Source organism: Nanorana parkeri, unplaced genomic scaffold, assembly GCF_000935625.1.
Source record: "Nanorana parkeri isolate BGI_ZX_2015 unplaced genomic scaffold, ASM93562v1 scaffold384, whole genome shotgun sequence".
NCBI classification, from domain to species: domain Eukaryota; kingdom Metazoa; phylum Chordata; class Amphibia; order Anura; family Dicroglossidae; genus Nanorana; species Nanorana parkeri.
This window is the reverse complement of record NW_017306652.1, coordinates 1,225,192-1,244,281: the sequence shown is the minus strand read 5'-3', so window position 1 is coordinate 1,244,281 and position 19,090 is coordinate 1,225,192. Positions and strand designations below refer to the sequence as shown.

General features: G+C 39.5%; 1 protein-coding gene across 1 annotated transcript in view; it reads right to left on the bottom strand.

Moving 5' to 3' along the window:
- Positions 1 to 19,090, bottom strand: part of ADGRV1 (adhesion G protein-coupled receptor V1) — a gene marked incomplete at its 3' end in the record, with an annotated part of 181,443 nt that overhangs the window by 63,181 nt on the left and 99,172 nt on the right. The window contains exons 40-50 of the mRNA XM_018559232.1: positions 17,068 to 17,206; positions 16,316 to 16,457; positions 14,730 to 14,992; positions 13,191 to 13,366; positions 11,881 to 12,005; positions 10,847 to 11,004; positions 10,619 to 10,756; positions 10,099 to 10,200; positions 8,321 to 8,584; positions 5,471 to 5,600; positions 3,166 to 3,388 (exon numbers count right to left, since the gene is read on the bottom strand). Of these exons, the coding sequence (XP_018414734.1) occupies positions 3,166 to 3,388; positions 5,471 to 5,600; positions 8,321 to 8,584; positions 10,099 to 10,200; positions 10,619 to 10,756; positions 10,847 to 11,004; positions 11,881 to 12,005; positions 13,191 to 13,366; positions 14,730 to 14,992; positions 16,316 to 16,457; positions 17,068 to 17,206 (1,860 nt within the window). The remainder of the gene's footprint in view (positions 1 to 3,165; positions 3,389 to 5,470; positions 5,601 to 8,320; positions 8,585 to 10,098; positions 10,201 to 10,618; positions 10,757 to 10,846; positions 11,005 to 11,880; positions 12,006 to 13,190; positions 13,367 to 14,729; positions 14,993 to 16,315; positions 16,458 to 17,067; positions 17,207 to 19,090) is intronic.

The window sequence follows — 19,090 nt, the reverse complement described above, 5'->3', positions numbered from 1 at the left end:
ATATACACACACAGAAAAAAGAGTGACTGTAAGTTCTGACACACTCATAATTAAATATGATTATATTAACACATTGTAGCTGTTTTGTGGAGAGAATAGCACAGGCTCCCTCAGGTCTTTGAGGCTGCTTGCTCTGGCTGCCCATTGATATTTTAACTCATGTAAGTAGGCACTCTGTATGCTACTATAAGAAGTGCAGTAAAAAGCATTGCAATGGCTTCAAATAAGGCGTGTGGTTATCTTTGGTGTGGGAGCATCTACACAGCACTCTTTGGCCAGGGTTAGATTTTTTTGCACAGACAACACAGGCTGTGGCCAGGGGAGCAGTCAACAGGGTTTCCAAGGGAGGGTGGTACACAGCCACCCACACATGATATTGCTATCAGTAACATAACCATGTGTATACTAAATTGGCCCAGACTGCTGCCCTGCTTGTCACTCATTGTTAATGACCCTCTAAAAAAGTGTGTCATTTGGTTGGTGGAAAGTGTAATTACAGTTCACCCTCTCCGTGCTATTGTACCTAGAACCAAACTGCTAGCAGAAAAGGCTGATATTTTGCTCTTTCAGTTGTTGGTTCTTGGTGGAAAGTGTAATTACAGTTCACCCTCTCCGGGCTATTGTACCTAGAACCAAACTGCTAGCAGAAAAGGCTGATATTTTGCTCTTTCGGTTGTTGGTTCATGGTGGAAAGTGTAATTACAGTTCACCCTCTCCGGGCTATTATACCTAGAACCAAACCTCTAGCAGAAAAGGCTGATATTTTGCTCTTTCGGTTGTTGGTTCTTGTTGATATACTGAGACAGGAAGTATAAATCTGGCCCTGTCTTCAGTGCCTAACATTGCAGTTTTACATTCAACTAGTTATATCAACCATTATATATCAACAATAAAAACAAGTTAAAATCACAATGTATACAGAAGTTAATATAAAATGAAACACTGCACCGAATGATTTGAGATATAAACATTAAATACACAGACTATTAAGCCATAGGTCTCTGGGGATATATTGCTCCTAGAGATAGCAAGCATAATATAAGTGTGTCAGAATGTATAGGAACACGGTTCCTTTCCTACAGTAAAAATCATCTTTTAGTTTGATATATTAAAAGAGGAACATCTGATTATTTTTGGATGACAAAGTACATCACAGTATCAGAGATCAAAGATGTTCTCTTGTCTGAAGCAAGTCAGATGTTCCTTTTTGAATTGGCAATATAAAAGTTACAATTAAGTCCAGTGAACATTCAGCCTTGACTTTAATATCTCCCATTCTGGGTTTCCTGGCTTTTAAAAGCCAGTGAGTGGCTGAACCCTCCAATATCCATTGAAAACTGCATACATTTACACTTTAAAAAAATAAGAAAGAAGTACAGATAACAACATATAAAAGTTCTATGCCAAAAAGTAAGAAGGCGGTAATAAAAGTGTCACTCTATCCATAGGCAGTTTGCTGCCCCAGATTACTCACCTAAGTGATAGATTGCTGCTATCAAGTGTGTCCCCCGTAATCTTTTAAGGTAATTCACTGGGCTGGAAAGATTAAGGGCACTACCTGATGATATCAAGCCTTCAAGATGAATTGCAGGGACTTAGCTGTGAGACATGATTGGGCAGAGTCATCGTGACTCTGCCCAATCATGGCTCTACATTTGTACTGAGCCCTGATTGGCACAGTCTTGCACCTGACCTGCGGTCAGGTGCAGGACTGTAGCCAATTGCCGCTTCGGACGGCGCAGTGCATTGTGGGATGTGCCGCGGTCGAACAGACCGCGGACATCCCATAATCGGTGTTCGGCGAACGCTCGAACATGCTATGTTCGAGTCGAACATAGGTTCGACTCGAACGCGAAGCTCATCCCTAAACCTGAATAGCCTACACAGTTTTTAATCAGGATGTAAGGATTTGTAAGAATGCTCATGGGACCATAGTTGTTTTTTATCTTAAAATTATATATTTCTTGATATTATCTATATGAATACAAAAATGTCAACCCCCATTGCAAATCAGGTTTATTGGCAACATTAACACACTTTCAGCTGTTTGCAATGAACAAATCAAACAAAAGCATTTGAAGTAGGTCAACACAATGAATGCTTTAAATGGTTTCCCTAAATTCAACTGAAAATTAAACTTTTAATGACTGTAGTCTCAAAATGATTCACCCACTTCATGGCAAACATCTATAGTACTTACTAAAGCACCCTTTTGCTTTTATGACCTGCTGCAAACGGGATGCATAGCCAGACACTAGCTGCTAGCAGCATTCTTGAGGAATCTTCGCCCTTTTCTCATGAGCAATGGCCTCCAGTTCACTAATATTCTTGGGTTTGCGTGCTGCAACTGCTTTCCTCAAATCCCATCAGAGATTTTCACAGGTGACTGTGATGCAGTGGCGTCACTAAGGTGGTGCGGGGGGTGTGGCCTGCACCTGGGTGACACCATTGGAGGGTGACACCAAAATGACTGACACCCCCTCTGAAAAGCTGGGCACTCGGTCATGGACTGACAGCCTGACAGTTGCTTGAGAGAACAGGGGATGCGATGGTACATCTTATCCCGCCGGATGAATGTCTCCTCCTCTCTCTGCCGGCGTCCATCACCAAGAGATGGCTGCCGGCAGGTAACAGCGCGTGATGACATCACGCACCTGTGCAATGACGTGGCGCGTGCGTGATGATGCACACCCTGCGTCGGGACGCCCCTGCTGTGATGGCCAATGTAGAGTCTTCCAGAACTTCATCTGCAAGCACGCCTTGGTGGAAATTGAGGTATGCTTGGGATCATTGCACTTTTGAAAGGTCCAATGATGCCCGAACTTCAGCTTCCTCACAGACAGCATGGCTTTTCTCCTTGGACTTTCCCGATACTTCGATTAATCCATCTTGCCTTCCACATGCTGCAGGTTTCCAGTGCCAGAGGATGCAAAGCAGCCCCAGAGCATCACAAAGCCACCACTATGCCTAAGTGTAGGCAGAGTGCAGTTTTCATATCAAATTCCTATTAAGCTTGAACTCCACTTTGGCTACAATACCATACAACTGCCATTTACATCAACCTTCCCTACACCATCCTTACAGGCTCCTTATAGCAGTAATACATGAACTGTTCTGATGGTGGTGCTAAGGTAACTAGTATGCTTTACAACTGCTAGCACTTACCTGGGTATGAAATCAGATTGATTGGAGACTGAAGTCAGCTCATAGATTTGAGAAACAGATTCGCCTGCCAAAGCAATGACAGCTTTAGCGACATTTAGTGACATCATTGTGGTGAAGGTCATCTGCTTAGAGGGTTGAGCCAATAGCAAAGGCAAGAACTGCCCACTTTCAACGTTCATACAATACAGTTCTGATCCATTACCACCAGCAACTAATAGATGAGCTGCAACAAAAAAGAAACACATTAATTAAAACAAATTGAGACAGTTCTTATCCAAATATACAGCTATTCTTATCAGTATTAATCTAGTGGCCAATATGAATCAATTACAATCACATTCAAGTATACATGTGCATAGGGTGTGATTTGTAGAAAATGGACCAGCCCTCCTCTAATTGATCTGCATGGTTTGCCATTCGCTGTTGTGGGTTATATATTAGGGCCCGTTTTCAAAAGCATTAAATTTGCTATGATGGAAAGTGTGCATGTGCAAAGCTTCCAAAAACCAATTAAATGGTTTAAATTGACTAAATTCAATGTATATTATATTGTCAGAGAAGAATATTGAAAAATGTTGTCCAATCCTGAACACTAAGGAGGACATTTATCAATTTGATTCCATCATCAGCACATTTTAAACTGTTGCATGACTGATTTCTAGTGCATATAGTGACAGATATATCAACCTAGTTTATAAATTGTCCCACAATTGTGTTAGGGCTAGTTCACGCCACAAACAGTGTGTTCCGGCCTGATTTGATAACGCACTGGATCGCATCCCGGCCGGCTTCCTATGTTCAAGGGCGGGGGGGGGAGGGTTTGGAGTGGCGGTACATTGAAGTCAATGCCACCACAGCCATGCCCCCCGGCAGCAGTGCGATCAATGACTGCGTTCTGGTCCAATGTAGTCAGATAAAACAGTGCATGCTGCATTTTTTCTGACTGCACTGGACTGGAAAGCAGGCATTGATGTGCTACGCATTTGGGTGCGGGCAATAGTGCATGCAGCATTTTTTATGACCACCCCTGAACACAGGGAGCGGGCCGAGATGCGATCCAGTGCATTACGGCACCAAGTGAGCCAGAACACACTTTTTTTTATATTATAAGTGCATACTTCTACTTATTTTCAAAAGAAAACAACACCGACTGTTTTATATTGTGATATATTTATTTTTCACATATATGACACATGTTTATTTATTTATTTATTTAATATTGTTTTCACAATAATATTTTTTTCACATATATGACACATGTTCTTTGAAGATTTTTGTTTATTTATTTAATAAGGTTCATGTATGACACGCCTTTTATGACACCTGCTGACACATTTTATAACGTACTATAAGTTTTTACACAAATATTTATTATATATACACTGTTTCACGATTGCTTGACACGGAGGTGACACCATATGATCCCTACCGTTATCTAATTTCCTGAAGGGCATTTAGCGCTGTACACTTCATTACACCATTATTCTGTAGGCTTTTAGCCTGAGTTCAGCAGCTTTTTTCCTTTTTGGTTTTAGAAATTTTAGCTCCGGGGTCATATTAATATCTATTTTAAATTTTAATCCATCTTAATTTAGTTTTACTATTTCCGTTAGCGCAAGTTAGTTTGGTTCACCAGAACACACTGTTTGTGGTGTGAACTAGTCCTTAGAGTTGTCTCAAAATTGGCAAAAACTTGTGGGCAACCTCCTGCAAGACAGCTAAACAGTCCTGAAGTTCTTAGCTAACGAGGGTATTAACCTGAATTATCTTTGCGCTAATTTAAGAAGTGCTCAGGAGAACTTCCAGAATGTATGACAGTTTGGATGTCTTTTAATGTCACAAATGCTGGGCGCAATTACTGCGCAGTTGAAAATGCATGCGAAATGTTGCAAAACATGTGCAGTGAGTTGCAAACATTAATATGTTGCAACGTTAGTCCTCCTTATTGGTTGAAGTATCTATTCATAAAAAGGAAGCAAGTATTTAACAAAATGTAAACAAAATGTCTGTCAGACAATATTATAAACAGTACACATGGAAAGAGATAGCTAAAAGTAGTCATATTTTATCCAAATATATATTAAGTTTACAATTCTTGGGGATACATTTCTGGCACCTGTAAAAGTAAAGTCATATCTGACAATAACTTTTTTAATGGGTATGCGAAGGGATGAAAAGAGTGCTCAAAGAGCATACTTTTTTCATATGTGTCCCAGGAAAATGCCTTTTTATCTGCAGTCTTAGGTGGCTCTCTATATGCTAATGCTGTATAAGAAGGTTATTTGGAAGAGACATAAATACTTACCTAACCCTGAAGGGGGTATGAAAGCATGAACCATATTTGCAGCTCTGAAAGGGATAGTCTGGATTTTCCTCATCCATGTCTGTCCTGATTCCCATAGGAAAATAACAATGGAGTCATTTTGTCCTGCAAGGTAAACCAGACAGTTTTTTTTTAATCATATATCATTTATAATATTGGAAATATTTTTTATTTAAAAGCTACTGTTTATTATATATATAGCACCAAATAGCTCACATTGCAGTTCCAATTGGTCTATGTTTGTTTCTGTACTCAGTCCTACAGTAACTGTAATAATTTACATATTTTAAATGTCATACAGTAACAAAAGATACTTTGATCAGCTCTCACAATTACCAAGCCAAAGAACCCCTGTTAATCAGCTGACCCCTTTCAGTAAAGCTGCACATTGTACATGAAATTTCACATTACTTGTTTTATCCTGCTAAACCAATCTTTACCTTTTTAACCTTTTTAAAAAATGAATTTAAAGTGGAATTGTGCCCAGATCATGGAGACGTATTCACTTATTTTGAACAAGCAGTAAAAAGACTTTAAAGAGGAACTCCTTTGTCCTGAGGCAGTGACTGCTCACTTTTTCCTCCCTCTGCTCTGACTGTGGCATGCCTCTCGATGTCCTTCATGCCTAATGAATCTGTCCTTAGACCGCTGGAGCCTGGGGAGAAGAGGTTACGTGGGAATGGCCTAGCAGCCAGGCAGGACTGAGGATCAGGTGAGTGTATTTACTTTATTTTTGTCCCTAGACCAAAATGAGCCCCACTGCAAGGGTTTTTGTTTTAATTCCTGACGTTCCTTTTTAAAACAAGATCTCAATAATTTCTGTATGAAGGGCCGGACTGGCCATCGGGCATACCGAGCACTTGCCTGGTGGGCCGGGCCGAACACTATCACCCTAAACATGTTCGTCCCGGCCCTCTATGCCGGAAGCCGGAGCTGCAATCCCTCCTGTCAGCTCTCTCTCTCCTCCTGGCTGCTGCAGCTCAGAGTGGCCAGGAGGAGAGAGAGAGCTGGTAGGAGGGATCGCAGCTGCGGGGACCTCAGCACAGCTACTGCACTGCCACGATCATCTCTGCAGCTCATCAGGAGAAAAAAAGTCGCCTGCCTTTCTGAATGCCTGCTGAATAGTCAGGCTCCTTGATGGCCATCTGCAGCTTCCTCCTCCCACTTCAGCTGCCATAGGCTGAGAGGAAGACTGCAGAGCTACCATTGGCAGTGAGAGAGTGGGTCCTGAAGTGAGGGCACAAGGAGGTGGCTGGACAACCCCCCACCGCTGGCCTCTGCACTCTGCTTCACACCGCTGACCTCTGCACTCTGCATCACACTGCTGACCTCTGCGTCACACCGCTGGCCTTTGCACTCTGCATCACACCACTGACTTCTGCACTCTGCACTACACTGCTGACCTCTGTACTGTGCCCCACAACACTGACTTCTGTACTTGGGTTTACCGCTGACATCTGAAGTCTGTGCTACAACTGACCTCTGCGTTTACTGTTGACCTCTGTTATATGCATTACATTGCTGACCTCTGCACTCTGCATTACAACTGACCTCTGGAGCTCGGCAATTTAATTTGTCAAATTAATTCGGCTGCATTAGGTCCCACGCAGCAGCCTTCTGGGGAACCAGGCAATGCCAGTCAAAGACAACTAGCCAACTTTGATGGCTCTGGAGGCAACACATACTTATTAAGTAACGCCATTGTGAAAGATGGGTAGTATTAATATATATGGGTGATACTACCATTACAATGTTTTTTTCAAAGGTTTCTGCTTACTGAATACTCATTTATACACCATGGACCTATATTCATCCTATACCTGCCTGCCCCTACAGAGCCAGTACTGTATGTGCCATCCATAGAGTTTAAACTGTATATATTGTCCTGGTAATTAGGGAGGAGAGAAGGGAGGAGAGAAACTGTCAGAGGAAGCAGAGCGGTGCATGTCACAGGAGGCCAGGCTCTCCTCCCGCACCACCGCACTCAAATCAGGATGGAGAGACAGCTGTCAGCGCTTTCACAGGAGGCCGAGCTCTCCTCTTACTCGGACTCTTGTGGCAAATCAGGATGGAGTGGCGGTGTGGGGGCAGAGACAGCTGTCACAGGAGGCTGAGCTGGCGATGTGGGGGAGTAGTAAGCTGCCAAAATAGACCGTGGTGATCAATGATCTCTGACTGCTTGTAAATAATTGAGGACATAGTATGTTTACTTGTCCCTAATTATGAATGAATGGGAAGCGCTATACATCACTTCCTGTTCATTCATGATTGTGGATATAGTAAACATACTATGTCCACAAGTTATGAATGGGCAGGAACACTTAGTATAGAGGATTCCTGTTCATTATAAAAGGGGCTGCAGAAAATGAGATTGAGGGCTCTGTGTCCTCAATCTCCTTTTCAGAGCCCCTGACAGTAAAGTAAAAAAATAAAATTATTTGTATATAAAAATAAAAAATAATTTAAAAAAAAGTTTAGAAGAAAATAAATACAAGTAAAATATTAATTTTTTTAAAAAAATTGAAAAAAAATTATTTTCGGTTTCTGCCTGACTTTTTTTTATTTTTGGTTTCATAATTTCATTTTGGTGCACCTGTAACTGAAACTGCAGTGAAATAACCAACATTTTCTTCCAGTCTTTATTCCTGCTTTTGTGATGGTATAAAGACCCCAAGGTGCACAAGCCTTACTCTGGTGTAGGCCCTACTCCAGATTTTTCATAAAAACAGAATGCATGGAAATTGCATGTTCAGTCCATACATGTATACATTTTGTTTTCCATTAAACAAAAACAAACTCTGTTACTGGTAATATAATTATTTGATATGTAATAACATTCATACCTTGAGAAAATACAATGTAGACGTCGGCACCAGAAACCAAGGTTTCCACACTGGAAGTTTCAGTGATTGCAACATCTTGTGGATTCCAAAACTTGTTATTGGACCATGAGTACATCAGAGAACTGTGGTTAGATGCTCCGAGGCACAAGACCATGTGGATAGAACCTCCCTGAGGGAACACTGACAGCCCTGTAACTCCTTGCATTGGGATATTTTGATGCAACACAAGCATACCACTGCTCCATTTAAACACCTGGTTCACACACACAACAAAAATACAAGTGTGGTTAAAATACATTTTGCCAAACTGTTATATAAAATTCTATCATTTACAACACTAATCAAAACAACTATAATCAAAAAAATTACTCTAGCTTCACTATTCCTGTAGATTTAAACATAAAGTAAAGCCATTCCTTGTAAATGACCCTAGAATTTTTTTATTTTATGCCACTGGGTCCTTTATCTTAAATAATAGGAACCAGGAGCTTAAAAACTAATTACCATTAGTAAATGTTTAAAACAAAATATGCAATAGCACTTCCAGGTATATGTTTAGGATGAGTTACCGGTACCTACAGTCCCAAAATGTTTATCATAATGCCAAAATTACAGCAGTTCTAAAAGGTATCTATTCAGTAAATTTGAAACACTAGGGGTCTATTCACTAAGCTGCCGTAGGCAGCCGAGTGAAAGACCGACCTGAAGTGAAGTGAGCTGAACGCTGTTCGGCTATTCACTTCAGGCTGGTACAGCTTATTTCAGCTGTATACTGGCTGAAATCAGCCGTACATCGGGTGGCTTCACGTGGCTTCGAGTCGGCCGACCATGCTCAGCATGTTCGGCCGACCCGAAGTGCAGGAGGAGTTCGACTCAGCCGATCAAACATCTGGATCGGCTAAGCCGAACCCCCGGCAGGCTACTCGCTGCTGTTCGGTCTATTCTTATAGATGCCGAACAGCAGTGAGTGGATAGCCAAATGCCTCTGAGGGACCGAGCAGAACAGAAAAATAGTTTAAAAAGTCCAAAAAAATAAATACAAAACCATTGTGCGGAGCTAGCACTGACAGCTAGCTCCGCCCAATAGTTTTCAATTGGCTGGCGGTTCTGCTGCCGTAAAAAAAAACGACGCCCAGGAGAGAAACACTGATTTGTCTTTTTCCTCTTTATTCTGACACGGAGCCGTGTCAGAATAGAAAAAAAATAATGTTTTGCCCATTGGAATGCATTGCTAGATTCCTATTGGCTATTTCAATTTGCAATAGCCAATAGTAAACTAGCATTGCACCCGACCTCTGCTGCAGTTCTCCATCAGGTCCATCACCAGGGGGCGGGTGCAATGCTAGTTTATTATTGGCTATTGCAAATTGAAATAGCCAATAGGAATTTAGCAATGCATTCCAATGGGCAAAACATTTTTGTTTTCTATTCTGACATGGCTCCGTGCCAGAATAAAAGAAAAAAGAAAAAGCAGTGTATCTCTCCTTGGGGCCGGGAACGGGAGACTCCCGGAGTGTCAACGTTCGGGTGCTGTACGGGCTATAGTGAATAGCCCATACAGCGGCCCTTCGGTTCTACTGGGGCCGAAGCTAGCCGAAGGATCGGCCGAAGCTACGGCTAGATCCTTCGGCTGCTTTGTGAATAGACCCCATAGATTAAACTGTCATTTTGTCAAAGAACAATATTTGTTAGTCTTCTATACATTTTACATTGGAGGGCACAGTTGCACACTCATGCTTTCACAATTAAAAGTTCATAATAACCCACCTGAGAAGTACCTGCATGGCTTCCAATTACCAAATAATGGTCCTGATCTCCAACTGAGAAATGTTTAGCAGTGCTTGTTCCTGGGACTAATAAGGTCTGCCTCTGGAATGACAACGAATAGGGTTCACCTTTAAAGCTTTTAAAATTGATTCTGATTTACAAACATATTACTACAGTCTAAAAATGCATGGATGTGTTTCTAAATACACAAAATAAAAGTGGCTATTCTCATTTGTAAGTGTATAAAATGTTGATTCAGGAAGTATCTGATTTCCTTAGGGGAATCACAAAGTCGTTTTTGTTACCTGTTAAAGCAAACTTTATCACGTTTAAAGTTGTTGTTTTTTTGCCTAACACTGGATCAACTGCAGATTTATGGTTCCGAGGATGCAGGTTTTTAATTTTTGTCTTTTGGTTGAACCCAATGGACATATGTCTTTTTTTCCACTATGTACGTAACTATGTAACTCATACATGAATATAAGTAAGGAAAACTATCTGTGTTTAACAGGTACATTACCATTGCTAGTCCATTCTTTGTGAAAGTATACACTGTGTTATTAGAGGATTGACTGCCAATGCCACTGGTGATAACAATGTATGACGAGCCATTCACATTAAAGGTCACGCAATGCCAAGGATTTTCTATTGTGAAATCCTGTGAAAGAAAGAGCAATGTAACCATAATTGCATTGACTGATATAACATTTCTCCCATTATCTGCACTGTGACTCATATAGTAACATACCTGAATAGGCACTAGTACCCCACGCCACTCATAAATTGTGGAAGTGGGATGGGCGGTCAGTACACCATACTGTACACCATCATGGGAGAAGAAACACCAACCACTTGCTGACACATTGAAGAAACTTTGCAGAACAGATAAAACACTGTAGGAACCCTCTAAAATGACAAAAACATATATTTTTCAATTAATATATATAATGTAAATGTTTTAATTGAAATTTAATAAGGTGTACCTACAAAAAAAACATAACCATTTCCCTTACTGAAAGCGTTTGTAAACCCAAAAACTAAAACTTAAGCTTACCAGTCATTAGATGGGGTGTCTGCATTACTTTTTGTAAGCATTTTTTATTATATTTTAACCTGGTAATCCTAAATTGACAGGTAATCCTTTGGCAATCCATTCATGTCTACTATGATATCTCCATTGCATCTATGGGGGCAGCCATGGTTGTCACGCAGACTTTGTCACAACAGCCATGGTTGACTCACAGCATCACATTTCTCCTAACAAAGTGTGCTTCCCAAAGCTGATCATACATGCTGGACACTTCAAACATGTCTGCCTTTGTTCATCTCCCTTACATATTGGATTGATGGAACTAGTAGTTTACACATTCAGGTAAGGTTATAGGGTAAATATAAAGTTATTTGTGCTTTAGGCTCACAAGCACAATGACAAGGACACTGCATTTCTGGCATGGTCAACAGATATTTTGTGTATTTGCTGAAAATGTTTTTAGACTAATGTGAATGTGCAGTATGTAAAGTGCTGCTAACAATTGTCGGTACTAATAAATACCTGTAATTTAAAAAAAGAAATAAAACAGTGAAAAAGATAAACTGCTATAACTTATGTTCATCAGACACCAACATCACTGAAAACCAATAAAGTAAATGAGCTCTCTCCTCTTCAGGGTTAGTGGACTGCTATTTGATATGAAGCAATTTAGTGTTGGCTCAATAACTCAGTATTGTAGAAGCAATGGATCTTATAACTGGTGAAGAATACAACACAATGACATGTCTTACTTATGCCAAAGGCTGTTCCATATACAGTCTCCCACTCCACACTGACAGACATATTCAGTCCATTGCTGCGGGAAACTCTCAGATAGACTGTCACATTGTTCTCTTCGACTGTCACAGAGCTCGTCCTAAGCTCCCAGAGCAAAGAGGTTAAACAAAAAGAAAAACATGAAGTTACATTCCTGTAAAAGCTAATTATCATCACATCAGTTTGTAAAAGTGAAGAAAAGCAGGATACTTTTCAAATCAATAAAAAAGAAGGTTATCACTTTTATGCCCTATCTTGTAAAGGAAGTGATAGCTCCTGGATAAAGTCCAGGAGGTCAGTAGATAGGCAGGCAGAATATTGTGTATGAGACCAGCTAATGAATAGTTTATTGAATACAGACAGAATCATCTGTTTTCCTGGTTCAGATCAACTTAGTCATTACATATTGAGGATGAGTGACGTATATACTGAACATCTTATAGCTAGAGGTGTGGGATCCCATATACATTGAGTGTTTTGTCACACATGAGCTTGGTATTGGTATAGGGGATATCCTGTTTCTGTAGGAATTGGAGTCAGATTTACACAGCTATATTTTCCTTCAGCTTAGTGAATGTGATCAAAATTCACTTTGTAATGAATACCGAATCATGTGAAAGGAAAATAGAAAAAACAAACAAACAGTATTTCTCCTTGCATGTGATTGGATAGTGGAAGTCAGCAGTGCTTCACCTTATTTACTAAGCTAAGTGAACATTCCCTTGCAAAGTGAACAGCCTATTTGCCTTTAGTAAATGAACTCTACAGTTGGAATCACAGAAAATGGCACTGACTCTTGGAGCCCCAGTATTTAAAGGTGGAACATTGCTACCCTAGATGTCTTATAGTCTGATTATCTACTAAGCACAAATCACCTACACAGGGAGATATGTAGAGTTCTTGACCCTACACAGGACGGGGCATCTTGACACTTACAGGGTTATTCACAAAAGGGTGAAGAGTTTGGAGAAGGCAGGAGAAGTGAACAATCTAGGCCAAAATAGCTGATTGGGAAAAATTCTCCAATCCAGCTCACTTTCTAGTTTAGCTATGTTGTCCTAGATTGTTCCCTTCGCCTGCCTTCTCCAAACTCTTCACCTTATAGTGAATAGACCCGTTCATTTATAGAGCAATAATGATGAATGAAAAATATTTAACATACATACTAAGTGGGAAAGGGCCAAAATAAGACTCATCAAAAAGGATCTCTAGTGAAATGTTGTGTACTGCGAGCAAAAGGTTATTGTCCATATAACTCATACCTGTGTGTGCCCCTCAGAATTACCTGTTATGTGTGGGGAAAATGCTGAAAAGTCCTTGTGGGGCCTGATTCTGCAGCACAGTTATTGCAGTTTGCAGACTTGTGCCCAGCCTAGCTCCCCCGGTAGGGTTAAACAATGTAATGGTAAAATGTTCATCCATCTCTGGTTCTTCATCCAGAACTGCAGAAATTTCCAAAGTCTGTCAAGACACCAAACCAGCAACAACACCAAATCAGCAACAACTAATCAGCATCACATTTCTCCTAACAAAGTGTACTTCTCAAAGCTGATCATACATGCTGGACGTGAATGGAAAAAATGAAAATATCTTGATTTTAGAAAGGCAGACTCTGTCCAGCTGTCTGTGAACAAATAATTTTTTTATACAGTGGGGAACCTCTGAACCATCCATCTGACTGACTGGAACAGCTGACTCCAATTACCCTCTTTTGAAAACATAATTATTGATATTGATTGTTTAAACTGTTTGTGCAATAGATATAATAATGTAATATGTTGTTTATTTCAGACAGAGAAAATTTGAAACACTAGGGGTCTATTCACTAAGCTGCCGTAGGCAGCCGAGTGAACAACCGACCTGAAGCGAAGTGAGCCGAACGCTGTTCGGCTATTCACTTCAGGCTGGTACGGCTGATTTCAGCCGTATATCAGCTGAAATCAGCCGTACATCGGTTGGCTTTTTTTTTTTTTTTATATTTAACCCCTTGTACACATCTAAGAGGGGAATTAGAAAATATATCTGATTTCACTAATTTGGATTTAATCACTGCGCATTTCCGGTCACCGAGACACTAATAAGTGTGTGCATACTATTATTATTATTTTTTTACGATTAGGTATTGAAACCACTATCGTTGTTCACCAGATTAAGTTTACACATGCAAGAGTACTAGACCCACGGGTGATTTCAACTAGGTTGCTTTATAATTTTTGTTGTTTGTCACAGATTACTCCGAGCTACATTAAGTGAGCCCGGCGCGTCTGTCACACATATATTTATTGATATATTGTGGGGTGGATGAACACACGTTCCACATATCACATGCCTCAATAATTTCTTGGACATTTACACACTGACGTATCGATTACACAATGAGATAGAAGATTATGGCATTTATATAGATGTTTAGGTGTTGTTTATGATTTATTCTTTACTCTGGTGTTCACATTCACTTAGATCAAGCGCAACTTACCGTATATACTCGAGTATAAGCAGTCCCGAATATAAGCCGAGGTATCTAATTTTACCAAAAAAACCTGGGAAAAAGTATTGACCCGAATAAGCCGAGGGTGGGAAATGAGGCAGCTAATGGTAGATAGATACCAATAAAATTACATTAATATTTATTTAAAAGAAAAATAACCTAGCTCTGTAAGTGGAAAAGGTGGTACAGGGCTACCTATCATATAGACGCGCTGGCGCTGACTCGAGTATAAGCCGAGGGGGGCACTTTTCAGCCAAAAAAATGGGCTGAAAATCTCGGCTTATACTCGAGTATATACGGTATTCACTATATTAGATTGTTGAACATTAGCATTACCTTAAACCTCTCTCCTTCTTCCAGTACAACATATCCTTCTATAGGGCTTAGGTCGCCAGATGCATCAGAACCATTTTCTCCAGTGATCAGGTACTGGACACTGACAGTCCCATATATCCCTTGTGGAGGTTCTCTGACAATATACAACACTGCAACACTCTCCATCAGGTACATCGCTGTGGGCTCCCGCAGGAAAAAGTGATCGCTGTTATTAAATGATATAACTCCATGACCATCATCATTGGCCAGAATTGTGATAGAAGCTGTGGAAACAAAACATACATAGAACAATAAATAAGAGGCAATTAATTAGGCTGAAAAGTCACCATTCCATTAAAGGAGAACTATAGGGTGGGCCATGGGAGGATGTTAATATATGTCCTCCTGTGACCCTAAAGGGAACTATGGGAAAAAAGGTTAACCCATAGTTCTATTTTAAATTGTATTAGGGACAGCAAACATGAGATAAAGTAGTATTAAACCCTCACTGTTATATTGCTCTACACATTTATGCTCCACCCAATCAACAGTTGATATATTGCTAATTTCTTCTTTGTGCCCTAGTTCCTTACTTTTCACATGTTCTGACGTTGCCTCCTGTGTCTCTCCGACCAGCGATGACACAAACTTCTGTGGGAGCTCGTCCTGGGCACAGCTGAGCTCAAAATCTTCAGGACTACATGTCCCACGACTAAATGTGATGTAAGTGATGCAGCTACAATATTTATTTATTTTTCTTGGAGAGTTTAATAACGCTCTAAGACTGAAAAAATCAACCATAATCCTCCATACTATGCTTCTCAATAGTGCAGAACCTGATGCCAAAATAATGTGCTTACAACATTTTCAATAGTTAGATGCTGAGACAGCTGTCAGCTAATTCCCATTATGTTAGGCAATGAAAACAGCTGATGTTTCTAAAGCTGACTATACACAACAGTTGTGCTTTTTTTTCATATTTAATTGGGATTTGAATAATATTTGGATACTTTTTCTTTCCATTCGCCCCACAAGTTTGCTGCTATTTTTCCTTCAGACCAAGTTGTATATTTAATGCAATTGACTATTCTTTTCAATAAGTATTTTTTCAATCACTTTTTTTTTCTTTGAAAGATCAAATACAAATAATTTGATAGAATACACAAGCTAGAAGAATAAACAACTGTTTTTTTTCAGCCTGTTTTAGAAACAGACTTTAGAATGTGATTGAGAAACACACAGTTTGAATGATGTTTAAATGTAATTGGAATATTGAAACAGGATGATATGTGTTAGTGGAACTTTAACAAAAACCATGAAGAGAATGTTGCTGCAATGGGGTTGCAGCAAAATATGATCTTTACCTTTTCCACTCTATCTAATCTAAGGATTTGGAGTTCTACCTCCTCACTTCTGACCAGAATGTAGGGTAAATTAAACGCATAATGGATTTGTTATATTCATTATAAAATCTTATTTGGAAACGATATGAATAACATTTACCATTAGTCCATATTTGCCATCATTCAAAATTCTTATTAATAGCTGATTGACCTACTAACAAAGAGACAAAATATGTACAAAAATGTACTTTTCTTTTGCCTTACCTGTTGTGTTATGACCTAACTCAAGACCACGAGAAGGATTTGCAAGTATCAGCTGGAACATTTCATCTCCTTCTGGGATATTATCGTCATTAATAGTTACATCAATAAATGTATATTTTTCTCCTTCGGCAAATGTTAAAATCTAAAAGAAAAATAGAGTATTATAGAACTTTCAGAGTCAAATTCTAGCTTTAGAAACATCACACCCAAGACACAGCCAAAGGCAGAACTGAAGAGAAACAATACAGCATATAATGTAAATCAATCCATACTGATGACAAAGACCCTCATGCAGTGGGAGACGTTTAGCATCGGTAAAATTATCAACACAGTATACTATTTGAGAAAAAGCAGAATAACTTAAGGTATAGGAAAGTCATGACATCTACTAACTTAAGGTATAGACTACAGTATAGACTTGGAGGAGATCCCCCCCTACCCATGCCAGGAAAGGAAAATTACGGTAAGTATGTGATAACAATTTTCCGTTATATATATATATCCCACTTTGGGTACATGCAATCACTATATCACTTTTCATTTGAAGAAAAACACACTGAGCATTGTGAGCAGCAAATAAGGATGATTGCCAGATTATTTGTAATGTCTGCTTTGTAACTTCGGTATTTAAGATGTGTTTTTGACATGCAATGAAAATTGTAGCTTTTACAACAATTAAAGCCAAATGTATGTTGGCACTGGCACACCTTTGCTGCACATGCTATAACTGTATCTGGCCAGCAAATTCTTACCGCTGATGTAACATTATAATCCATTCCCAACTGGGCTCCAATATTCTGTGCATAGAAGAACAATGACACATTCCCATATGTCCCTTTATTCCGATAAGCCACCAGTGTTAAAACACCATGAGTTTCATTGACTTCATAGCTGAAGGGAAAAAAAGAAAATGAAAGTTATTTTGCTAATTTTTAAACAGTATAGATACATATGCATCTACACTACAACAAGGACTGCAGCATATGATAATGCAGTGTTGGGGGAGACTCATTACAGTGCTGCAATATGCACTCATGAAGCTACTTTGTACTACTGATTTGTGAAGCTGCACTGCCTATGGGAGCAGCTATACATCTTGGAAATGTATTTTGGTATTTGCCACATGCATTGGACACTTGGCTGCACCAGGCTCAGAGAACTTTTAAAGGGGCAGATTTTCTAAAACTTAAAGTGACATTAAACCATCAGATTTTTTAACATAAAACAATAGTGTAATGTGTGCCTTACTGTAATCCATGGTTGTTTGCCTTCTCTTTGATGCTCTTCCTTTTAAATATGTATCTGTTCTCATGCTTGGAGAGAACATCCCTTTTCAGCAGACTGCCTTGTCTCACACGGTGTCTGTGTATCCGTTTGTATAGGCTGTAACCTGAGCCAGCACTAAAGGAAGAGGCCCTGAGCTGAAAAGGGAAGTTCTCTCCAAGCATGAGAACAGATACATATTTAAAAGGAAGAGCATCAAAGAGAAGGGAAACAACCATGGATTACAGTAAGGCACACATTACAGTATTGTTTTATGTTAAAAAATCTGAGGGTTTAATGTCACTTTAATCCATATTAAGTCCATAAAGTTGTAAATAACAGACACTTTAAAAGACAATTGAGGGGTATGGCTCTTGAGAGGCATATAGAATACTAAAGGCAAACAGGCTGTTTACTTTGCAAGGGAATTTTCACTATGCAGAGGAATTTACCATAAGCTTAGTAAATACAGTGGAAATTAACTTTGCACAAAATGCCCAATCACGTGCAAGGAAAAAAACAGCTGTATTTTTGGTGGCACATGATTGGATGATGGAAGTCAGCAGAGCATCACATCATACACTAAACTAAGGGAAAATTCCCTTACAAAGTAAACAATCTATTTGCCTTTGGTTATTCAACCCCATAGTGTGAAGCTTGTGGAGGATATGCCTCATTAATCTGGGCTCATATATACCTGCTTTGGTTGCACTCTGGAAAAAAAGGAGCATAAATACTGCCACAAATTGCATAATATTTGTTTTTAAGGAGGATTGGGAACTTGCAAACAAAGATTGTTACTTTCTATTTGTGGTATGATATAAACAGAAGCAGACCCTAGGGTTTGCAAGAAAATTTCTCTTAGCTTGAATGAGATGAAGCTCTTCTGACTTCCATGATGCAACCATCTGTCAGCAAGTTTTTTTTTCCTTGCACATGATTGGGTATTATTTTCATTAATTGTTTTACTGGTTACAAAAGGATGTTCTCCTCCATTCCTAATGCATCTTCTCAGACACTAGCTTACACCAGTTTTTATGATTCTAGTTATGATAGTTATATCCTGATGATTTTATATATTTTTATTAACAAGTTGTTACAACCTAATTTTAAATGAGCTAATTTGAGAAGATTTCATATGTGTTTACATCTTTTTTTCGTAACCCTGATAAAGGGGGAGGTCTTTAAACCCCTGAAATGCATTGGCTGTTCTGCGTTGTCATTTGTAAACCAATTCTATTATTAAAAGGTTTTGAATTCTCAAACTGTTTTGTTTGGCACTCTCACTGGACTTTATGAACAAGAAATAAAACTCTGACAGGGGCCCAAGCTTTACCCCACAATACGAAAGAAAAGCATTTCTATCCGAGTCTCTGTTGGAGACCTACTCTTACTTTTTGGTTAGGAGTTGTCGGCAGGAGAGGAAGCGAAGGTAAATCTCACTAATGGATTCTAACTCTTCCCCATTCTAGCCAAAACTAAGAACAGAAAGTTTTTGGTGGACATCTACTT